This window comes from Octodon degus, unplaced genomic scaffold (assembly GCF_000260255.1).
Source record: "Octodon degus isolate 3935 unplaced genomic scaffold, OctDeg1.0 scaffold00089, whole genome shotgun sequence".
NCBI lineage: Eukaryota > Metazoa > Chordata > Mammalia > Rodentia > Octodontidae > Octodon > Octodon degus.
In genome coordinates this window covers 2474091-2498870 of record NW_004524665.1, presented here as the reverse complement: position 1 = coordinate 2498870, position 24780 = coordinate 2474091, and the positions used below count along the sequence as shown (strand labels likewise).

At 52.4% G+C, this 24780-nt stretch overlaps 1 protein-coding gene across 1 annotated transcript in view; it reads right to left on the bottom strand.

The window, feature by feature from the left end:
* Positions 1-24780, bottom strand: part of Armc9 (armadillo repeat containing 9) — a 106150-nt gene that overhangs the window by 49400 nt on the left and 31970 nt on the right. The window contains exons 9-17 of the mRNA XM_023722063.1: positions 23879-23913; positions 21688-21799; positions 19947-20039; positions 16477-16567; positions 15040-15163; positions 12531-12670; positions 11481-11557; positions 9163-9237; positions 1707-1797 (exon numbers count right to left, since the gene is read on the bottom strand). Of these exons, the coding sequence (XP_023577831.1) occupies positions 1707-1797; positions 9163-9237; positions 11481-11557; positions 12531-12670; positions 15040-15163; positions 16477-16567; positions 19947-20039; positions 21688-21799; positions 23879-23913 (838 nt within the window). The remainder of the gene's footprint in view (positions 1-1706; positions 1798-9162; positions 9238-11480; positions 11558-12530; positions 12671-15039; positions 15164-16476; positions 16568-19946; positions 20040-21687; positions 21800-23878; positions 23914-24780) is intronic.

The following is a 24780-nucleotide window of genomic DNA, read 5'->3' as shown; positions in this document are numbered from 1 at the left end:
AGTGACTGCTTAAGTAAAGCAGTCAGGCTCAGGATTCTATGGTTCGATCCCCAGATCCTCATGCCTTAACAGACCTGCCCTTAAGGCAGCCGGAGCGGACCAAAAAAAAAAAAAAAAAAATCCTTCTAAATCTGGTTTTAAAGGAGAAGCATCCTGGGAAATCACTTCTGGGTTCTAGCCTGTGTCCCATGGGTAAAGAGTAGTTTAGGGAGCTTAGGAAGGGTTGGTAGCACACGTTTATAATCTCAGCACTGTGGAGGCTGAGGCAGGAAGATTGCTGTGAGTTTGAAGCCAGCCTGGACTATAGAGTGAGTTCAAGGACAGCCTGAACTACACAACAAGACCCTGTCTCAAAAGACCTAAAGAACAGGAAAAAGAGTGACTTATGAACTAGAGATAAAAAAAGAAATATTCTCAGCCCCTTATGTACACAGGAACTCACTGAGTGCGTAGTGCTTCCAAGCTGCCTAGAACACCCAGGGCTCTACAGCTGCAGCTTTGCCCAAGACTTCTTGCCAAAGCGGATCCCTTACAAAGGTCGCAGCTGTCTCCTTCCTCATCACCCTCTGGCATGCTGGTCCAAGGACTGGGTTTGTATGAAAGATGTGTCATGGGCCAGAGAGCAAACGGGGCCTGCATCCTGCTCCGGGTTGCCAGGAGGCAACTGGGCTGGAAATGGCTGCTCTGGGTCTCCCGACTGGACAGAAGATTCCAAGCCAGATGTGGCCGGTGGCAGAGAGGACAGCCCCAGAGGAGGCCCAGACAGCAGCAAGCAGACAAGGGGGCAGCCTCGGCCAGGACAGAGGCTGAGGTCTTGCTCTACTCTGCTTGCTTATATGTGAGATGCAGGCACAAGGCTAGAGCCAAAGTCGTCGAAGAAAATAAAGTTCTGCTCCTGCTCACCTGAGCTCGGCATGAACGATGCTTGTGCTGCACACATTAAAGGGAAGGGGACTGAAATGGAAATGGTGCTGGAAAGGAGCAGTGATGCAGAGCCCTGGCCCTTTGCCCCAGCCACGCCCTCAGCCAGGAGCCCCTATCTCTTCCTCTTCCCACCCCACAGTGATCCTCTAGCTTGGAGGCCTGTGGAGCTGTCTGGGAGCCTCAGAGCACCACCAGCGCCTAATCTAACTGGTGCGGGCACAGCCCTCGGCCAGTGACCTCTGCCCAGTTGGCTGACAGCAACCCAGCCATGGGAGTAGACCGCAGTGCTGGCTGTGGGCTGGGTGCAAGGACACAGGTGACAGCCTTGACCCCAGATGCTGGCAAAACCCAAGGCTCTGTGCCAGAAGCCTCCCTAGCAACTGCCACCCCAGCCTGACCCCTGCTTGGGAGAAGCGTGTATTGTATGGTGACAGAGGAAGTGGAACAGAAAGGATAGCTGCATGGGTGAGGGACCAGGACAGGGACACTCTTCCTGGTGGTGCTAGAAAGACTGCCACAGTATCTGCCCCTGGGTCCTGGGCAGCCACCAGGTGGGCGGGCAGAGGGGCAGGATTCAGGAGGGGCTGGGAAGGGCCTGTAAATGAAGCTACACGGTTAGGGAAGCACTTTTATGGACTGTGTGACTCCAGTAGGACACAGACATCATTAATCGCTGGGCACTGCGGCCTTGAGGACCTGGCTGGACCTCAGTTTTCAAGTTGGTGCGGCCCCCATTCCCCAAGGTGCCCCGTTGCTCAGGGGATGCGCACGGCTGCACTCACCGGAGTTCAGCTGCTGGAGGATGAACTCCACCTGGCGGGTCATCTCGGCGTTGCCCTCTCTGATGAAGCAGCGCAGCATGTCCTCCATGCCCTGCGTGGCAGAGAAGCCGTGAACACTGTGGCACCTGGCAGGAGTGACCTTCCAGGGCACGGTCTCATCTGACTCCTGAATTATTACCACCACAGTGAGGACAGGTATAGCAGGAATCCCGTCTAGGACTAAATGTCCTTTTTCTTTCTTTTTACAGTCCACAGTGAAATTCTTCTCTTTTTTATTGTCTAGCCTTCCTTATAAGTTCTACAATGATTAGCAAAAATATATAATAATGATAATAATAAATTATTGTGAAATCTTGCCACCAATTTCCCCTTAGTCTTGCCAATATGTTCTTTGGGAAGGTGATTTTTCTCTCATGCGTTCCTAGAGTTCATTCACCACCCTCTGGACTTAAAGGTCAAATATGGATCTTGGATCCAAGAGGGGCCATCTGTTTTGAGGAGCATACAAACCAACAGGGCTCTCTCTCCTCGACCGTCATTCTTTTCCCATCAAAATGACTGCAGGTGCTAGGCAAGCACTTCTACTGACCTACTGCCCTGTCCCCTGGACTACATGTTGAACACCTGTCTGAGAAAGATCAACGAAAAAGATAAAGCATAGCCCCTCTACCTTAAAAGAAATGACTGCAGAGATGGGTGTGGTGGTGCACTCCTGTGCTCCCAGCAGGTGTGCGACAGGGGGACTGTTGCAAATTTGAGGCCAGCCTGGTCTACATGTTGAGCTCAACTTCAACCTAAATTGCATGAGAAAACCCTGCCTCAAAGACAAAACAGGGCTGGGGAGATAGCTCAGTAAATAAGTGCTTGCTGGCAAGCATAAGGCCCTGAGTTCAATCTCTGGTACTGCAAACAAAACAAAACAAAACAAAACAAAACAAAACAAAACAAAACAAATAAACTAACAAACTGCGGTGACTGCAGTCTGCGTCACACTGTTGCGGTACATGCACAGCAGAATTTGCCACACAGCTGTGAGGACTGGAGAAATGAAGAGCAAGATGCACACAGAGAACCACACTCCTCTCCCTGCAGGGCTGGCATGGGCAGGAATGGCCAGAGCTGGAGTAGCTTTCCTGCCACCAGGAGGGGACAGCAAGTCTGTGACAAGCCTCATACAGAGGAGGCTGAAGCGGGAGGTGCTGACAGACAGTCCATCTGGGGAGCCATGCCCTGACTCCAAGGTGAGAATTCTTGGTTACTGGAGCCTCTGTGTTCCCAGCCTGTCCCCTCATGTGTAAGATGACAGCAGCTCTGGGGTGGACATGAGATTCTGAGAAGGCACAGTGTGCCTGGGTGTGGTCACGGAGCTGGTGTACTGGTGAAGATCCGAGGCCTGTGCGGCCTACTATTTGCAGATCATACCTGAAAAGTAACAGTGGACATGTGGAAGCTGCAGGGCTGGCGCTACCAGGTCTGGCAGGGGTTGGTAGCTCGGCTGAAGCCATGGGATAAAGTGTCACCTCAGTGACACAAGGGAAGAGCATAGGACAGGGGACAGGGCCTAGAGTCAAAGACCTTTCACTGGGGCAGAGCTGGACAGGCACACAGAAACCATGGTGGGGAGGCACAAAGTACCCTCTAGCCCAGCTCCTGAGGTACACCAGACAGTCCCCAGCCAGGGCCCACCGTGGCCTCCGCTCGCAGTACCGCTGCCTTTGATGTTTCTATCTCATAAACCAAACTGTCCGAGACCCTCCATGTCCCCCAACCTAAGGTCTGGGAAAAAGTGCGTGTCACCCAGGGCCAGTGGTGGGACTGGCCCCCGTGTGCCCAAGGCCACAGTGACCACCGGCCAGCGGAGGAACGGCACTGTCCCCAGAGGAAGGAAAAGGACAAAGAACTCATTCAGGGGCTCTCTCTTATCTGTCCTTCCCGTGCACTATTTGCAAGTGATTACCTGCTCATATCTTTAAAGATCTCTCATTCTCATTTACTCCTTCATATATTTCCAGCTCCACCATTACTTGGAAAACAAACAATAGTGCCCTCTGTAATGAGGAAGACATGGAGACACTTTCTGAATAGAAAACACTCCAGTGAGAAATTTTGCTTAGTTTTTAAAGCCACATAACTTAGATAATGTTTAATCTCAACTGCAGAAATGAGAAGCCATAAAAAATTACAGCATTTTATCTGGAAAGTAGTAACCTGTCACTTAAGATAATCCAGGTCAAATAAATTACCTGGGTAGCTGGGAAGGACAGTAGGTGCCTGGAGACCAGCCCCATGCAGGAAATGGGGACACGGGGTGTGCTGGGACACAGCCAGGTGGCTGTCCTGTCCATAGCCCAGCATGCTCTGTGGGAAGTGCCTGGGACCACAGGACATCCGCTATTTTCAGGCCTGGGAATGCTAACGCCTGCTTTGAGATGTCATGGGGAGGGGACCCCCTAGCTGGAAGCCACCGGTGATGCCCACGCCCTCACGCACAGCCTCAAGGCAACTGCACACAACACTTGTAATTTTGTACACAAGTTTCACGATGCACAATTTTCCACTTGCAGCTTGGTGTCTGTGCTTGCAAAGTTTTGAATGCTGAGCATTTCAGCTCCACGCTGTGGATTGGGGATGCTGAGCCATAAACACTCAGAAGACCATGTGTGTGTGTCATAGTGGTTACGTGGCTCAGTGGCAGAGCGCCCGCCTGGCACATGTGAGGCCCTGGGTCCATCCCTGGGAGGAAGGAAAAGGGAAGGAAAGGGGAAAAAAGGGAGAAGACAAGGAGAGAGACCAATGTGGAGCCAGGGAGGCCTGGCCACGTGGCCCCAGGCGGTAGTACCAGCAGGGGTACCAGTGCCCTCTGTACCTGGGCATCACCAGCAGAACGAGCACAAGCACAGCCACTCCTTGAGGGCCCCCTGAGGTGACTGACAGGCTAAGCAGCTGTCCCAGTGCTGGACACCAGGCGTGGGTGACACAGTCCTCCTGGTCTCTACCCTACACCTGGCCATACACAGTAGCTCGTGCCCCACACTCTGCTGCATCAGCTCTTGTGTCACTGCAGGTCCTCCAGGGACCTGTTCCCCTTAGAAATGCAAACACCAGGTAGATGTAAATGTTTCTCTCCAGTTAGGACAGTCCTACAGGTTTACTGCAGGAAATGAATAAGCATGATACAAGAAAAGAATAAACTCTCTCACACATCCCTATCTAGAGGTAACTGCAAACATTTGAGGTATTTTCTTCCTTTATGGGGACTGTTTAACATTGTGGAGATCATGCTGATAACATAGTACTGTGTTTTAAATTTATGTGTCATGAAAACTGAATTTACAAAATTGTAGCAGGGGCTGGAGATCTAGCAGGGGCTCAGCAGTGCAGCACGTACTGGCAAGTACAGGGTCCTGAGTTCGATTCCCGGTGTGTGATGGGGGGAATAACATTACAACTGCAGCAGTCACAGTAGCTGTGGCTACAGTAATAACAGCAGCAGCTGAGATGCGCTTGTCAGGTGCATCCCGTGTGTGGTGTGTGTACTCAGGCGCTGCACTAATCCCCACAGCATACATGGAAAATGGGCTAGGTGAAAGGTCAGGCCAGGAGCCCCGAGAGGGAGAACCAGGATAGAACACGATTCAAACACAGCCTCAGGCCCTTTACTACTTCCTCTCCTCCTCTCCAGCTTGCTCACCCCTAGAGCTGGGCACTTGGATTGTGCCCCATTTCTGGCTGTGCCCAGGAATGCTGCAACAGGCACATGACGCAGAGGACTTCGGTCATGTGGTGTGGGGGCTCCAGGAACAGATTTACCAGGTCAAAATGGGAATATCTTTTGAAGATTATTTTTTTTTTTTTTTTTTTTTTTTTTTTTTTTTTTTTTTTTTTTTTTTTTTTTTTTTAATACTGGCTGGCATGTGGTGCTGGGGGATTGAACTGTGGTCCCTGTGCTTTGCTGAGCTTGTTCTAAGTAGGTGCTTTAGACCATGGAGCCATCTCACCAGCCCCTAAAGATTATTATTCTGAAACCAGTTTCCCAAAATGTTGTGCCCAATAGTAATCCTTTTAGTAAAATTCCCACCTGGATTTGGCCAGCCTGGTCCCAAGAGGGGCCATGGATCCAGGTGAGCAGGCCCAGCCCTGCCACAGGTAACTGCTTTTAAGCCATGTCTACACCCCTGCATTCGGTTCCTGGTGGCAGCTAGAGCCCAGCTTCGGCCTGAGCACTGTGGGAGCAGCCTCTGAGTCAGTGGGTGGGCAAGGACACGGCATGTGGGGGACCCACCTCAGGATGGGCGCAGGGCATGGAGAGTGAGACAGGTGGGGGCTTGGGCCCAGCCCTGCGGGGCTGGTGCAACACCCCTTTCTATCTGGTCAAACACGTGATGTGCTCCAGCCCCGTGCAGCCTGCGGCTCCGTCAGCCTTGGCCCCAGACATGTCTTAAAGCAGCCTGGCCTCAGGGGTCTTGTTTATCTTCTCTTCTCCCACTTTTTTTGGGTATGACCAGTATAGTGGGATTCTGTAGCGTATACCTGCCACCCCAGCATTCAGAAGGCCAAGGCAAAAGGATTTTTGTGAATTAGAGGCCAGCCTGGAATATATAGCAAGATCAAAGAAACCAAGAAGGCAAAACACACACACACACAAATAATAGCATTTGAAATTAATTTTGAATGAATGTCTGTCAGTTTCCATAAGCATACCAGTTGCCCAGTTGTTGTAAGCCCAGAGTTCTTATATTCTTTTCTTTTTTAATTTCTTTTTTTGAATCAGGAATAGAACTCAGGACTTTGCACTTGCCAGGCAGGACACTGAGCTATATCCCTGGCCCTCAGAGTTCTTATATTCTTCTTATATGCTCTGATTTTTTTTTTTTTTTTTTTTTTTTGTCTTTTTGAGACAGGTCTCATGCTGCAGTTCAGGCTGGCCTCAAACTCACAGCAATCCTCTTGCCTGAGCCTCCTGAGTGCTGGGATTAAGGTGTGCGCCACCACGGCTGGCTGACAGGCCGTTTCCATCTCTTGTTAGATAATAAAAATTTCCGTGCTGCCTCACCACCTTCAATAGCTATTTATATTTTGAGGAAAAGAACCATAACTGCAGTAGCAGGCCCTCTCCCCCAGGCACCTCGCTCCTTCCGTGTTCGCTGCTGTGCAGCAGCCCGGGCACCACAGGGCACCAGGCTCCTCTCTGTGCCCGCAGCCACAGGGACGCCCACACCCAGGTTGGGCATGCCTGGGGCTCTGTGGGGCCACGTGGCCCTCAGCCCAGATCCGGGTGAGCTAACTGCGCTGGGCCAGATGGAAGCCTAAACGTGGACTTTTGTCTGCAGGATCCCAGTCTTCTTTATAAGGTAAAAAACTGCTGCCAGGTGCGGTGGCGCAAGTCTGCGGTACCAGCACCCAGGGGGCTGAGGCAGGAGGAGAGCCACAAGTTTGAGGCCGGGCTGGCCTACATAGTGAGACTCTCTGAAAAAACCCAAAAATAAATAAACAAATTGTGGCTTAATACATTCAATTCTAAAATATTTAAAAGTACAAAATTGCTACGCGTGTGCTTGTCACTGCATTTCATCCCCACTATTCAGCCAACCCCTGGGGCCTCCTTCCTTGGTGGCACAGGTGTCTGCCCTCTGGACCTTTGCCACTGAGGCTCCACCCACTGCCCTCTGCTTTCTTCTGGCCTGGGCTGTCCTGATCCCACGCTCAGTCACCGCTCTCTACTTACGTGTTGGTGTCCACCGGCTGCCCCAGCCCTTTGCTGGCTATCTGTCCTTCCTGCAGCCTTTCACCGTGTGCATGGTGTGTGCGTGCACGTGTGTGTGTATGTGTGTGTGTGTGTGTGTGCATGTGACAGAGCCTGGGGCTCAGGGCCCCACGGGCTAGGCCAGTGCTCTGTCACCTCCGTCCTTCTTTCCTGCCTTTATAGACGGCACGCCAGGGTGTAGAGCTGAATGGGGTTTGTTTTTCCCTGCTCTGTACAGAAAAGTGTAGAACTGGGTTTAAATGGAGTTCAGGGGCTGGAGAGATGGCTTAGTGGTCTAAAGCACCTACTTGGAACAAGCTTGGCAAAGTACAGGGACCACGGTTGGATTCCCCAGCACCACATGCCAGCCAGCTGCGCCCCCTGGTGGGCTGAGCTGGCCACCCACACACACACACACACACACACACACACAATAAATAAATGTTAAAAAAAAAAATTTAAAATAAATAAATAAATAAATAAATGGAGTTCAATCGGCACGGTCCCACAGAACAGTGCTTGGATGAACACTTCTCTCTGGGACATGTGATGATACAATTTTGGACGAACAAGTAGAAGATGTGGACATTCTTTTAAGCAGGCAAAGAGAATCAGAATGTTCTGTTTGGTCTCGGACTGAGGTTAGCCTGTGGTTTTGAGTGTAGAAATACATTTCAACCTTCTGCATTAAATGCATGTACTTGAATACCAGTGTGTACACCGTTACCCTGGCCTTACACCAGTGTGTACACAATTACCCTGGCCTCACACGGTGTAGGGAGAAAGGACCAAACCTTAGTGGTTTTGCTGATAGATCAGGAGACATCTGTTCTCTCAGCTAAGACACGAACCATCTGACGCATGTGTCCTGCCTCAAACACAAGCACTAACATAAATGCATGAGAGAATGAACTCACATTGCATCAAGCAACTCACACAGGAGGAGGCTTACAATCTCTATGGCTTGCCTGATCTGTCTGGCTGCTATCAGGATAGCTACAGCTCTGCAAAAAATAAACCTGCTATAAGTGTTCTAACACTGCGGTTCTTAATGGTTTAGAATGCAGGGAACCCCTTGGGATGCTGATAAAAGCGTCAGGCTCTCTCCCCAGAAAACAGCAAATATGGATACTGCATGGTGTCGAGGAGCCCAGAAACAGCATGGACAGAGTCCAGTCCTGGCATTCCTGGCTCCCGCAGCTCTGAGCCATGCACGACAGGCTGGGAGCCCCCGCGGGGCTCAGCGCATCTGTCTCTCTCTCTTCCTCTTGCACTATGATACTGGGGATTGAATTCAGGGCCTCTGTGCTGAGCTCATCCCCTGGCCCTTCTGTTTTCTTTCTTTCTTTTTTTTTTTCTTCTTGTGACCCTCTCAGCCCACCCTGGGGGCAGGGCCAGCACAGCATGTGGTGCTGGGGATCAAACCGTGGTCCCTGCCTGCTTGCCTAAGTAGGCACTTTAGACTGCTGAACTCTCTTGCCAGCCCTTCCAGACCCTCCAGTTTTCAAACAGGATCTTGCTTAGTTCTCCTGGCTGGCCTTGAACTTGCAGCTTTCCTGCCTCAGCCTCCTGAGAAGCTTGGATTATCAGCCTATTTTCTTTTTCTTTTCTTTTTGTGGTGGAACTGGGGATTGAACTCAGGCTCTTGCGCTTGCCAGGGAAGTGCTTATTCTACCGAGCCATCTCCCCAGCCTAATCAGCCCATCTCCTTACCATCGCTCTAGCCTCTTCCCGAATGGATGGAATGGACAGGATGCTGTACAGTGCTCCATTCACATACGGCTGTATCTAGAGGGAGAAGAAAACCCCAGTCACTTGCAAGCTTTCAGATACTGAAACTCCATTAGCTGGCACTACACTGGCCAGGAGGAGAGCAGGCATCACAGGCCAGTGGAGCTCAGGATGCACAGGCCTCTGGACGCATGCTTCCAAATGGCCCTGGTCGCCATCTGACATTTTGGCGACAGCTACAACAAAGTCCAAGGCCAAGCCATCTCTGCCTCTGAACCTCACTCCTGCACCTTGCACAGCCCGGCCTTCCCAATCTCTGCGACTGTCCTCTGTCCACCCAGCTGCCCAGTCTGACAGGAGCTGCCCTGCCCATACCACGTGGCTGTCCTTGTGCAGAGGACGCCCGATGCTGCGGCTGTGTCCATCCCATATCCATCTGCCTCTGATGGTCATTTTAGCTCGATCAGCATGTCCTGGGCCCCCAGGTTTCCTTCCTTACTTTTTTTTTTTTTTTTAATTTTATTTATTTATTTATGTGTGCGGCCAGCTCAGCCCACCAGGGGGCGGGACTGGCATGTGGTGCTGGGGGATTGAACCGTGGTCCCTGTGCTTTGCGAAGCTTGTTCTAAGTAGGTGCTTTAGACCACTGAGCCATCTCATCAGCCCTCCTTCCTTACATTTCAAGTGCTGGTGCCTGCCCTGGATCCTGTGGCTTCTCAAACGGGCGCTAGGTCCCCATCCACCAACTTTAGGCGTCAAGGACCCAGCTTGCAGGAGTACAGGGCAGCGTGTGGCCGGGTTGCCCTCCATACTGTGCCAGCCACCATGAGGGGACCCAGGCTCCGTGTTTACCACGCCCAACCAGCACTGGGCTTTACTGTCACTTCCAGTGTTTGAAACCCTCAAAGGGCCTTCTACGCTTGCTCCACTTTTATCTTCTTGACCAAGAGTGAAAGCAAGCATCTTCCCACATTCACCTGGCAGCGCATGGCACAAAAGCAGCCTTTTCGTATCCTGCATCCATCTGCTATCGAGTTGTTTGACTTTCACTCATTGATTTATACCAGTTCTCTATTTATTAAGGATATTACACATCTGTCACATATGTAAGTTTTTTTCTCAGAGTATAATTTGTCTTTTAACTTTGATTTATTATTTTTCCTTTGTGACAAAGTCTCACTATGTAATTCAGGCTGGCTTGAGCTCACTGCATAAGTCCAGGCAATCCTCCTGCCTCGGCCTCCTGAATGCTGGCATTACGGGTACGCGTGCCTATGGCTGGCCTTGTGGACTTTGGTCATTGCATCTTTTTTTGTACAAAGATTTTCATGTGCACAGAGTCAAGTAACAGCACACTTGGGCCTAGAAGTAGTCAGGCCTGTCTGTGCCATGTACTGTGACAGCCACCTAATGTCCACCTGCTGTGGAAGCCAGGGCAAGCGGCTGCTAGGTGGCAGAAACAAGCTGTGAACGAGGTGGACAGGGCACAGCTGTGTGCTCGGGAGGAAATCAGATGTGTGGGGACTCCTTGCTTCCCTGGGGACCCAGCAGCCCCAACATGCTGCTGCAGTGCCCCATCTGTCAAAACAGGTCCTACCACAGCCTGGGCTCCACTGCAGCTGGCTGCAATGCCCTGGCTGCTGCAAAGGCGTCCATAAGGAGCCAGCCGCGAGCATGAAGGGCTCTGCCTATGAGACGCTGTGCCCTGGCTTCCTGCACCTCTGCTTCACACAAAAAGGGCTTTGGGCCCATAAGTCAGAAAATTAGAAAATAATACCAGCTGTGGATGCAAAGCCAGGGGCCACCAGGCAGCACCCTGTGACCAAGGGCCACTGAGCAGCATCCCCAAACATTTTCCTCTCCTTTTGAGCAGGGGATGAGGAACAGACTCTCCCTAAATTGCTCAGTTGTCCATCCTCCAACTAGCCATCCTCCTGCCTCACCCTCCCAAGTGCTGGCACTGCGGGCTGCATGCTCAGGCCTGCTGTGTCAGACCACTGTAGGCCCCATGAGTCATGGGGAAGAGATTCCACACATGGGGATGTGGGGGGTCCACACTGGGCAGCATGAAGCCCAGAGGGCCAACGGGATGAGCGGGGCCTGAGGGAGCTGGCCAAGAACGCGCAGGAAGCTCATCGCACTCCAAGTTCTGAAGGCTCAGAGATGACTAAGGCCCTGAACTTGGAGGGGACAGGGAACTGGGGCCAGCCCCTGCCCTGCCTGCCTGGGAGCGTGCGAGCGACGTGTCTCTGCTGTTCCTCAAGGCCCAGCCCATACTGTAGACACCAGGCAACCCATACCTCATGGTTCTCGTGGCCCAGGAGATCCGAGAGCACTTTGAGCACCAGGCCGGCCACTGTGGCACACTCGTTCTTCCCTGTGGGGACAGATGGTGACTCAGCGCACTGGCAGCTTCTGGACAGGGGGATCCCCTAGGGCTGGGTGCCTGGGGGTGCTCTTCCCGCTCTCAGCTCAAACAGGTTTCTTAAGAGTCAGGGTGTCATCTACTACAAAGCCAGTCCTGTCCCAAGCACACTGATTGCCATCATAAAAATCACACCACTCTCACAATCCCAAACACTAGCCATCACCATCCTGCAAGTGCTGGTGGTAACAAAGATAAGCCAGTAATAAGTGGTTTAAACCCTGGGCCTTCAGGTCTGCTTTAACGGGAAGAATGAGATAACTCGCTCACTCAGTCAGCACACAAGTAGGCAGCTCAGAGGAAACCAGTCAGCGGCACAGCACCCCAGCCAGGGCCTCGAGCACCACGCATCTCCAAACCTGCAGCCGGGCACCTCTGGTCTTGAAGCCCCTCTGTTGCCAGGACCAGGAAGGAATGCTAAGGACATGCCTCTGCCCAGCTTCGGAAGCAGCCTGTGAGGCCCGAGTGAGAAGTCTTGGCTTGGGGAGGGGGCCACTGACCACTGGCAGGAAGCGTGGCACAGTCACTGCTACTGCCACCAGCCCAACCCTGGAGAACACTGGGAAGGCGGTTCTTGTCTCAGGTTTTTTTGTTTTTGTGGGTTTTTTGAGGTAGGGTCTCACTACGTAGCCCAGGCTGGCCTTGAACTCGCAGTGATCCTCCTGCCTTAGCTTCCTGAGTGCTGGGATCATTGGCAGACACCCAACAAACCTCTTAACCTTGAACAATGAAGATGAAAGAAAAGGACAAAGAACTGGATTCCCACTTCCTGGCTGGGCCTGCAGGTACAGAATGATTCTCCCAAGGCCAGAATAGCATCTGGGTCCAAGGGCTCGACTGAGCTGGCAGCGCCCAGCCTCCCTGTGCTGTTCCTGAGGCCCCACCCTGGCCAGGCCGCTCGGCCCTGGTCCCTGTCCCCACGGACCTGCGCTGCGGAGGCACAGGTTCATGAGCAGGGCCACTGCGTACTCCAGGGTGTAGTCGGACAGGGCGTCGGGCTCCCGCAGCATGTCGATCAGCCAGAAGACGAGGCCGTCCCGGATCATCACTGTCTGCAGCGGGCGCCTGGGAGGACGGGACTGGTGAGCTGAGGCCAAGAGGCTGTGTGTCAGAGGGTGACAAATGGCAGATCGGGAGTCCGAGCACTGTTTTCCTGCTGAACCCACACAATGGTAGCACTGAAGACCCTCTGTGTTAGGGAGTTTAACACATTTCTGTGGGCTAGAACCACCAGTGGGGGCTGCATGACTACCCCATCCGGTGGTGGTTAGACCCATGGGACTGTCCCACACCACCCCACAGGCCAGCCATGCAGGCACCACAGGTGGCTCAGGACCATGAGGCAGCGAGAGAAGTGAATTAGGGCCCCAACGGGAACGTGCTAGGATGAGGTAGTAAGGCAGGCTGAGGCTCTGAAGCTTCCCATTGAGAATCAGCAGAGCGTTACTCCAGGAGCTGAATGGATATCCACAGTGGTGCAGGCAGCTAACTTAGATAGAAATATTACAGGAAGTCAGACAGGGCGAGGCCCTCGAAGGAGATAACAGAAGATACCTTACAACTGTGAGAGAGAGGAACGCCCCACTGTGGGCCAGGCCTAGAGACTAAAGATCAAACAAATGCCGACCTCCCTTTGATTAGCATCCAGGACTGATCATCACCCCGAGGAAGCCCAAAAGAATCTTTAATCCAGGAAGCCCAGAACAGTCATTAACCCAAGTACTACTGGCTAGCTACTAGACAAAGTCCTACTCTACATTCATGCCCACTTGCTATGTGACTCGCTTCCCCATTTGGTCCTGGACTCAATCAATTTTACCTGAGCAATGGTGCTTGTAATCTCATTCGTTGACCATAGTTTTGTCCCACCTTATGCCCACCTAAGCAAGTTCCCATGTTCTCCACCTTAGACCCACATGGTTTTACTCTATAAAAGTCTCTGGAAGAGGGGCCGGGGAGATGGCTCAGTAGGATAAGCGCTTGACTGGGAAACTCAAGGATCTGAGTTCAATCCCCGGTTCCGCAAAAAAAAAAAAAAAAAGTCCCTGGAAGAGACAGCTTCCTGGGGACCACCTACTTGGGGCCCCCCTCCTGTCCCTCTCTTGGATAGGAGCTTTCTTTCCCCCAATAAATATATTTGCTCTTAACCTCTGTTTCTAAAATTCATTCTTCGGTTTTAGAGAACACGAACTTGTCCGGGTCAGATTGGGAGTTTCACTTCCCCTCTATCAGTGGCGTATCCTTGTAACCCCAGCACTTGGGAGGCTGAGGTGGGAAGAGCGCCATGATTTTGAGGCCACTCTGCGCTATACTGTGGGCTCAAGGCCAGCCTGCACTACAAAGAAAGACCCTGTCTTGAAAGAAAAAAAAAATTGAATAGCTATGTATTGAGAACATTTGGTCTACCTAACATAGGAAACAGGCCCTTTGAAATACCTTTTTGATTAAACTCTTTATAATCGCTAAGCTTTAGGCACTATAAGCTGTATGAAAACAAAAGAAAAAGAGCCAAAGGACAGATGGCTTGCCAGTGTGGGGGCTGATGGCTGTAAGCCCCAGCACTCTGGAAGGCTGAAATAGAGTCAGAAGTTCCAGCCCAGTGGATCAATCTGGTAACTTAGACCTTGTCTCAGAACAAAAACTTAAAAAAGCACTGCCATGTAGCTCAGTGTAAAACCCCTGGTTTCCACTTCCAGCAATGTTAACAACAAAACACACTGAAAACCCAAGTGTCCATCAGCTCATGAGATGCTGCATAAGCTGCGCACATGCACAGAAAGGATTGCTGCCGGGTGACACGGAGGCACAGAGCGCTGAGTGCACCGCGATGGTGGGGCGGGGACACTGCGCTAAGGGAAAGAAGCTGGTCTCGGAGACCTGGCTCTGAGTGACTGCGGAGGTGGGTGCTGCGGTCCCTGGGTTAGGTCCAAGGCACTCTCTGTGGAGGCAGAAATGCTGTGTCCTCAAATGAGACCGTGGTGATGGGGACAGCTCTGCGACTCCATGCAAGAAACTCCTGCCTCGCGCAGATAAGGCCCTGGGCTCGTGGAAGTAATGGGGCCTTGACAGGGCTCTAGGGGACAGTGGCCTCCTCTCGTGGCTGCTCTTGAAGGTCACAGTGGGCCCTGGCTGAGACTGCAGTGGGCCCTGGGCTTGCAGGTGGAGGGAGCCAGGCCCTGTCCCTGAGCCCACAGGGCCACTGTGCATGCGGACACCAGAAGCTGGAGCAACCTGAGGCTGGCTGCCCGTGGGGCAGACAGCCCGGCACCAGGTGGCACTAACTGAGCCTGGTGTCGCCATCTGGTTCTGGCTTGCCCTCAGGCCCCTCCCCCAAGAAAAATCACTACCTGCCTCGCGGGATGCCATGGAGCTGAACAAGCTGCCCAACCCACAATCAGATTTCAGAAGCAGGTGACCCTTGGCCTGGTCGTCACCTGAGGCTGAACTTTTGCAGGGCCCCGAGCACGTTCTCACGGGTGACCACGTCCTTGTCTTCCTCCTTCAGCCTGCTCTCCAGCAGCCTCAGCACTTGCATATTCTGGGCCAGGTACAGGCGACCTAAGGACATACCAGAGTGACAGAAGCAGGGCAGGGTGGGTCTGGCCGCTCTGGTACCCAGGGAAACTTGACATGCAACACCACAAGGCAGGGCCATTGCATGTCAGGAAAGAAGCCACAGGCATGTGGTGTACACCTGTAATCCTGGTGCTCAGGAGGCTGAGGCAGGAGGATCACTGCAAGTTCCAGGCCAGCGTGGCCTAAACAGTGGGTTGAAGGCTAGCCTACACTACAGAGCGAGGCCCTATCTCTAAATAATAAATATTTTAAAAATAAAATTAAAAGAGCTCAAACAAATAGGAACTCGGGGAAGATCAGTCCACTGTGTGAAACTGTGAATGTGGTCATCGAGGTGTGGCGTTTGGGAAACTGTCTAGGCCTTTGGTTTGAGAGCCTGTCCTATACTGGAGCAGCCAGTCCTATGCTAACTAGAATCAGTTTTAACTGTTTTGCCACCTTACTTTCCTTTAAGTAGAAAATTATAGACAGAGTATTACCTGTTACAGGCTTGAAAGAAATCCAAACAGTACTGTTGTAAAACCAGAAAGCTGGGCCAGGGAGATAGCGCAGCAACATGTGCCTGTGTGGCAAGCACAAGGTCCTGAGTTTGATTCCCAGAACCACAAAAAAAACAAAAACAAAAAACAAGACCCACAACAAAGGGCCAGCCAAACAGCTGAGTGGATTAAAGGGTTCAGTCAGAGCCGTGGGCCTGCCAGCCCCAGGGCGCCCTGAGAGGGGATTGAGACTGGGCGGGAGGCCTGTGATCGCAGCACCTGGGAGGCTGTAAACAGGAAAATTCGCTGAGAGGCCGATCTAGTAGTGAGACCCTGAACACCCTGTAGACCCATCCCTAAAATACAAACAATAATAACAACAAAACCCCAGAAAGCTTAATGAAGCAGAAGGGCTACAAAATAAACTCCAAAGGCCACCAAACTCGCACTGAAAGAAGCCACTGCAATATGTCAAGGACTGAGCTTCACAGGAGACTTTAGATAAATAAGAATAAAGTGAGAAATTCATGGGCTTTTTTGTGGGGTTGGGTAGTGCTGGAGCTTGATCCCAGGGCTTTCACACTGAGCTACGTACTCAGATCTTTTTATTTTTTTATTTTTTGAGTCAGGATGTTTATCAACTGCCCAGGTGGGACTGGAACTGGAGAGATCCTCCGGCCTCAGTCTCCTATGTAGCTGGGATTATAGGCCTGTGCCACCCCACTGGGTGGAACCACATCATTTCTAAGAAGAAGTTTCCTTTTCAGAGTTGAAGGCTCCCTGAATCCTTCTCTGTCCCAGAGGGAAAGTACTCACCTTCAGCTAGAGAAGCCATGGCATTGACGAGCCGGGCCATGTACTGCCGGACCACCTCACTCTTGGAGTGCAGCAGCTGCAGCACGCTCCTCTGTGGGGACACAGCGACACAGCAGGGTGAGGGGGAGCAGGAGACTGGGCTTCCCGGGGCTCGGCTTGTTCTCTTCTGTCCCTGGACTTAGCTAGGAAATACTCAGACCAAAGCCATCATGGTGCAAGGAAGTCTCAACTTTCCACTGGTATCTGAGGGCCTTGGCAGAGAACACATCCAGACTCCTGAAGTAAATGAGTTGGGGACACAACATGGTGACACCAGGGTGACGCAGTGCGCACGACACATCCTACTGTGCCCCTCCTCACCTCGGCAAAACCCCAGGGAAGGGTTTAGGAAAAAACATCAGTTCTCAGGAGCAGAAGGTGCAGTGAGCAAGACAAGTGACCAAGAGCTCAGGGAGCAGTGCTGAGATCGGACCTTGCCCTGGACAGTGTAGGCCACGGGGTCACCTGGGCTTAAGCAGCAGTGGTGGGGGGCAGGGCGGTAGCCCAGGTCTGTCACAGCACACGGCATAGGGTGTAGGCTGGGAAAGAATAGAGATGGGGGCCTCGCCAGGCTTTCAACAGCAAAGCCCGCCTAGGAGATAAAACTTGGCTGCAGGGGGCAATTAGGAGGCAGCAGCAGAACAGCCAGGTACACAAACCAAAGCAGCCACTCCTGGCCTTCAGGGAAACCCAGGAGACAGGAGAGGCGACCTAAAAGGAAAGCCTTCCTTAGTGCACACACTCACATTCCGGCTCCAGGGCCTCTGATGGTGCCGCATCCTCTTACTTAATCACCAACTCTAAGAGAGCCAGAAGCAAGGCTCCTCCTAAACCAAACTATAAATTCCACAGATAAGACCCTGACAAAGACAGCCAAAAGCCCACACAGGAATGTGCCCAGTGAGGGTCCGACAGCCTGGGATGCATCTGTGACAGCCCAGGGAGCCAATCAGGTTATGACAAGTTCTAAATTGGGAGCTGGGAGGGTGGGTCGTTATCCCTTGATAAAAGGAAGCTGGGTCAAAGGCTCTCAGGTATCCCATCTGTCCTGGGGCCCCTCAGCCTTAGTTTTCCCAAGGAATGAATCTGTCTTCTGATTTTTCTCCCTCGCAAATAAAGCACTTTTCCCAGTCTTGGACTTCACTCCTGTAATTCACTACTGGTACAGAGTTTATGATGTCTGGGGGCTGAGGAGCAGCAGCATGCACCCCCAGAAACCGCTGGACACAACACGTATTCAAAATGGCCATACTTCCCAAATTGATCTACAGATTTAATATACTCCCAATCAAAATGCCAATAGCCTTAGAGAACTAGAGAAAATAACCCTGAAATACACATGGAACCAGGAGAGACCTAGGATAGCAAAAGCAATCCTGGGTAACAAAGACAAGGCAGGAGGATTGCAGTTCCAGACTTCAAGTTATACTACAAAGCTCCAGTGATTCAAACAGCACAGTACTGGCAACCAGACGACAAAAACCAGGTATGTGGATCAATGCAGCTGAATAGAGGACGCAGAAACAATCCGAATGCATCCAGCTATGTGATCTCTGACAAATGGGCCAGCAACTTACACTGCAGGAACGATGGCCTCTTTAGCAACTGCTGCTGCAGCAGCTGGCTTCCACTTGCAGGAGGCTGAGTCTAGACCCGAATCTCCCGCCATGTACTAAGCTAAAGTCAGAGTGGATCAAAGATCTGCGTATTAAAGCAGAAACACTTAAACCACTGGAAAGTAAAACTCTTGACGTGGATGCAGGCAAGGATGTCCTGAGCAGCACTCAGGGGCACAAAGGCTGACATCACCGAGTCAGCAAGTGGGACCACATCAAATTAAATAGCTGCATAGCAAAGAAAAGAACAGGCTGAAAGGCCAGCCCACAGGATGGGGAAAATGTTTGCCAGCTAGAGGAATAATGTCTAGAATAGATAAGTAAGGCCAGCGAGATAGCTCAGTGGACGAACATGAGCGCATAGGCAGAGCCCAGCGGCTGGGCTTCGATCCCCAGAGAGGCGTGGCATGCCAGCCCTGCCCCAGTGCTCCCTGAGATGGCGACTGAGACTGGGTGTGGTAACACGCACCCGTAATCCCAGCGCTTGGGAAGCTGAACACAGGTGGATCATGAGTCCTGCAGTAAGACCCTGTAGATTCTGTACTAAAATATGAAAGAAAAGTAGAATATATAATCAACTAAAAAAATCAGCCCTCCCCAAAACAAAGAAAACCAATTAAAAAAAAAGGGCAACTGAAATGAACAAACACTTCTCAGAAGGAATACAAATGGCCAATAGACACATGAAAAAATGTTTAATAACTCTGATCATTAAAGAAATACAAATTAAAACAACTCTGAGATTGCATCTTACTCCAGAAAGGATGGCCCCATCATGAAATCAGGTAACAACAAACGCCAGGGAGGCTGCAGGGGAGCCATGAGGCTGTCTACACTGTCAGTGCGAATGTAAATCAGAACGTGAGCCTGGTCAGTCTGGAGAGCCCTCAAAACAGAGACAAGAAAGTGCAGTCAGCCCACCCCTCCCTCTCTCAGGTATCTTTCCAAGAGTGCCAGTCATCACTTTACAGTGATCCACCCACACTCATGTTTGTAGCTGCAAAACTCACAACAGATAAACCCTGGAAGGACTTGTGTGTCCACCAGCAGATGAGTGGAAAAAGAAAATGTGGCAGTTACATACTGTGGCATAGCGCTGCACCATAAAGAGGCTAAAAAAGCTCAAGCCAGCTGCAGGAAGATGGGTGCGCCTCAAGACTGTACCGCTAAGTGAAATAAACCAGACCCACAAGCTTAAATAGTGTATGGTGTTTCTTACATAAGAAACCCAAAATAGGGCCGGCTAGATAGCTCAGCAGATTAAAGAGCCTGCTTAGGCAGATCCAGACCGGGTTTGATCCCCAGTGTGCCCAAGCCAGCTCCATCCCCAGGTCACACTGAGGCAGTGACTGAGACTGGGCATGGTGGCACGCACCAGTAATCCCAGTTTTTAGGAGGCTGAAAACAAGAGGATCACTATGAGTCCGATCTGTGTAGTGAGACCCTGTGGACCCTGTACCAAATACACCCCCCCCCCCAAAAAACACCCCAAAATACAAAGAGTAAAATTAAAGATAACTAAAAAGAGATGGAAGGAGGGGATTAAGGGGTAGCAGGTGTCAACTGAATGAGGATTGGGTAGGCACGGGCGCCCCAGGGTGCATCCTCAAGTACTGTGAACACGTGCTAATAAAAACAAAAATCAAAAAAACCCCTTTATATGCATATATTATTCGACAACGGCCCCAAACAAACGGCTCGGGGCACCTTAACTATCTCTGTAGCTAGTCTCTGCCGTCTTCCCTTCCTCTTCCCTTCCTCGCTGTACATCCAGAACCCTGACAGCTGAGCCCTGGCCCTCCACTCGCTCCGCACCTGGCTGTGGCTGCGGCAGTCCAGGAGGTCATTGCTGATGTAGGCCTGCAGCACCGTCTCTCGCTGCTCTCCAGGGCGCGACGTGGTGAGGCGCTGGAGAGAAGGGCAAAAGCAGCATGGAGGAAATCCCATGGAAGGAGCCAAACTAGGGTGCAGGGGGTGGCGCCGGGGGAGGTGCGCAGCCCGGGGGGGACTGCGGAGCCCACGCACACAGACCAGACTCCGCAGTGCTGCAGGGCGCGAGGCTGTGTGCGCATGCGTGCACGTAGCTGCTGCAGCTTGAGGACCTTGAGCAGCTGGGAGGTCTGCTGCGTTCCACGAAGTCCACGGGGGACAGGAAAGCTCTGTGTGGGGCGTGCATAGTGCGCGTGCCCGTGAGCAGATGTGAGCGAGATGAGGAACCCGCCCCATCAAAGGGAGCAAACTGCTTGTTCTCTCAGGAAAACCTTCCGAGGCCAACGCCGGCCGCCAGCCCTGCTTGGGGTAGGGGAGTGGTGTGGACAGGGCTCCCAGTTCCTAGCGTAGCTAACTGAGCAGAAGGTGACAGAGAGCTGGTGGCAGAAGTGGGGGCGACAGAGCGAGGCGGGCAGACCCTTGTGGTCGCTAGGTGGTACTCTACTGTACTGTTTTTGTATTTTTTTGGTGCTGGAAATCAAACTCAGGACCTCAAGCTTGCCAGGCAGGCACGGTACTGGAGAATGGTTTCTATTCAGAGACAGGGAAACTGCACACAGAATGTTAAGGTTGAGACCCCATAAAGGGTCTGATGCTAATGGGATTAGTTAGGATAGATCTGTCAATCAGAGGCTATCCCTGTTGGCATAAGCCAGTTCTCAAAGTGTAGTCCGGGGAACCCCAAGGGTCCCCCAGACCCTGTCAGACAGACAGGATAATTTTCATACTAAGATGTGCCTTGCTAATCTCATTGGTCCCTCAGTGGCCATAGGAAGTGTGATGCTGTCACACGCAGGCAAAAGCTGTCAGGAACATCCAGCCAGCGTCCATTAAGCCAGATGTAAAGAAACGGGAGAAATGTAAAACAGCACAAACTCTTCTCATTTTTTTGTGTGTGTTGGGGGCAGGCCTGGAGATCAAACCTAGGGCCTCTGCATTGAGCTATATCCCAGGCCTTTTTATTTTTTATTTTGAGGAAAGGTCTTGATAAATTGTCCAGATTGGGTTTGTACTTGGGATCCTCCTGCCTCAGCCTCCTAGAGTGCTGGGATTACAAGTGTGTATCACCACACACCCAACTAACTTCATCTGTTTAGAAATTTGTTATTTTTCATTAAAAAATGTTACTCATGTTAACATGTCATTTGCTTACTATTTACATGAACTAATAAATACATATTCTAAGCATTTTCAGTTTTAATTTCTAGTGTTAAACACACTACAGAAAAAATTCATGTAAGCAGGGCCTGTCTGCTGAGGTTCACAGCTGGCTTCCAAGTGGAGGGGAGGCTTCAGGGCGCCTCTGGCCTGCCTGAGTGTGGCTGTGACCAGGAGCAGGGCGGGCCTGGAGACTGCAGGGGCTGTCCTGTTAACCTCTTAAACCTCAAGCAGGCAACAGCCACTGTGATAGCAACAGCAGCTACGTCTCACTTTGGTCTTTGGTGCGGCAGGTGGCAGGACGAAGGGTGGTGGCACCGGGTCACCAGGCAGGAGCCAGGCAGCCAGCAGGGAAAGCAGAAAGCAGTGCTGGGCGTTGGCTGTTGAACTTCAGAGGAGAGGCACCTACCCAGCGCAGAGCCTGCAGCAAGAAGGCTTTCAGACGGTAGCTCCCCCAAATCAAATCCTTCTTCAGTTTCTCGTAGTCCAGGGAGGGCAGCAGGGGGACATCCTGCAGTTTCCTGCTCACAGTTCAAGAGAAGGGAAGGGTCACCGCTCCAGAGCTGGTCAGGTGTGGGGACCACGGCACCGGCAGCCACCCTGCCCCATGTGCTCTGAGCCCCGCCCTGCCCACTGTTGGTGGACTGAGGTTTTGATTCTTTGGTTGAGATGGTCTTGCTAGGCACCTCAGGCTAGCCTTGAATTCAGTGACCCGCCTGAGCTGGGCTTACACAGCTCATTTTTTTTTCATCACATTTTCCTAATACCACGCATCGCATCTCTGCCTAAACAACTGTAGAGGTCACAGCAGGTCCCTCAGGCCGGGCACCCTTTGAGGGTGAAATGTCACCGTGGGGCCAGCTACATCCTCCACTGGGCTACAGCCTGACTCTTAGCAAAGCTCACAGATCATTAGCACCTGCAGGCCTGGAGGGGCCCTTCTATAGCCCTTCAGCCACTGTCCTTGTCCAGGCTGGGCAACCAAGGGACTGGACAGGGAGCAGCAGTACTGTGAAGAGAGTACTCCTGGTGGACACTGCGCCCCTGGGGAGGGCCTGGGGCCCAAGCGGGCGACACAGGACGCCTGCTAACCCTGCGAGGGGTTCCCAGATCAAAAAGCGCAGGCCTGATTTGAGAGTCATGTGGCACCCGGACCTCACACCTGCCTCAACCAGCCAGAGACTAAAGGGGTCACTTGTGGTCCCCTGGCACCAAGACACCATCCTCACACCTTCTTTTGCTGCATTAAAGGAGCTGTGTGCACAGGGAAGGCTGCAGAGAGCGGGCGAAGCCCGGGCTCAACTGCGATTCCTTCAAAATAGAAACTGACGGGGGGTGGGGGGGTGGCGCACACCTGTAATTCCAGCATTTGGGAGGCTGAGGCAGGAAGATTGCTGAGAGTTCCAGGCCAGCCTGGGCTGCCTAGTGAGAGAATGTCTCAAACTGCCCCCCGCAAAAAAAAGGAAAAAAAATTTTTAAAAAGGAAAAGAAAAACAGCACAGGGAGGGGAGGGCAGGGAAGGAAAATTAACTTGGGGTCTTGGTGGAGAGCATGTGGGGATCCTGAGTCTGCAACTCAAATCTACTTTATCATGAAAGACACGTTCCTAATGTTAGAATGGAGGCAGGCTCTGGCTCTAGGTGAGGGGGTGCCAACAGAGCTTGGCCTTGCTCTGTGGCTCCCACTTGGGCAGCAAGGTCAGCAACCGAGCACACCACACGTCTGTGATGGGCAGGCCTGTGTCGGCCATCACTGCCCCAGCCTCCTCCACACGCTCCCTTACGCTCTGCAGGCAACCAGCCCTGGGTCACTGCAAGACCCAGAGTTTGTGTCCCTGTTCCTGCGCTGCTTCTACACATGGGCTCCTTTTTGTCCTCACATGATCTGACAGTTCTCTTGTTCTTATTTCACAAGTAAAGAAACTGAGGCACAGAGGAGTTATTTAAGCAGTCCAAGGCCATGGCCACGTGCTGGTGGTCCCAGTGCAATTTTAACTTAGCCCGGCATGCTTGTGTGCACTACACAACATTGCCACCAGGTGGCAGAGAGGACACGCAGGATGAGGAAGGCTGTGACCACCTCAGGCTTTGGAGCAACCGCCAGTACCGGGCAGCACACCTGGCTCAATGGGTCCGGAACAGCCCCAGCCTGGACCTCCAGGCCCTAGGTGTCCACTTCCTGCTGAGGCATGTGTGCGTCAGGCACTGCATGAGTGACAGCCCTGCGCAGGCCACAGACTCTGAGCGGCTCCCCCCGAAATCCCAGCGCCCTGGGAGCCTGAAGCAGGATGCCCACGAGCTCAAGCCTCGCCTGGGCAACTGGTCACTTAGCAAGCGTGCAGGCCTGGCCATGCCCAGAACCAGGACTGATGACTTGATTAAGGTAACGCTTTCATTGCTAGAGACTAGCACGGGAATAACTCCGCTTCTTTTCCTCCTTTGATGCTACCTTACTAAAAGAAATAGTAAGGTGAGAAGAAGTCTAGATGACCACGCTATTTATAGCCACTGCATGCCCCAGCACGCTTACGCGCTAGACAGGGCCGGAGCAGCTCCTGACTCTGATTCGTGTTAACCATGATTCCGGGGGCGGCGACTTACCCTGGGGCCAGGGAGGCGCGCAGCATGGTTGAGGCCTGCAGGGAGGAAGAGAAAGCAGGGGCATGAGTGTGGCCGACCCGCTTGGGCAGCAAGAAGCACAAGATCTGCGGTGTGACGTGCAGGGCTCCTGAAAGCCCTCTCGGATTTAGAATCAGCCTGGACATCTGGAGTTTTGATCCACAGCCATCAGCACCTGCCGTGTGGCAGCATCGCCCCCAGCACTGCGACGTCTGCTCCACCGAGGAGACCTGAGCCCCGTGAGGCTGAGCACCTGGCTCTAGACAGGAGTCGCATCCCAGAGCCATGATCACTGTGCCCAGCATCCTGCTTCAGGGCTGTCCCTCCAGCCTGCTGCCACTGTCTGGTCCTCTGCCTGAGCCTCTGCTCTGCAGACGCCCCTGCCTCAGCCTCCTTCCTCCGCACTGGCCCACTCAGCGGCCCACTCTTGCCAGAGTCGTGTCTGCTCCACTGCCCCATGTCCCTTTCTGGCTAGCGCTTCTCCCTGGTGGTCATTCTGATCCCAGGGAACACGTGGCCACGTCTGGAGATACTTCACTGTCAAACCAGGGGTCAAACTGCTGGCATTTTATGCGCAGTGGCCCCAAACAGCAATGGCACAGGACAGATGCGGTTCTCAAGGCCTGGCCAGGGCACCCAGGAGCCACCCACTGTGAAGGTGGAAGCAGATGCCGTTGGCACAGCTCCACACAGAGCTCCCCCACCCCCACCCCGGCCAGCTGGGCTGCTCATGTGACGCATGCTGAGTTCCAGGCGGGCAACACAGTGAGACACAGACCCTGCCGTGCCAGTTGCCACCAGGAGCAAAGCCATCCTCCCTGACTGGCACCCTCTGCCCCTCCCTGACCTGGAGCTGGCCTATGACAGTGGCTGCACACTTAGCT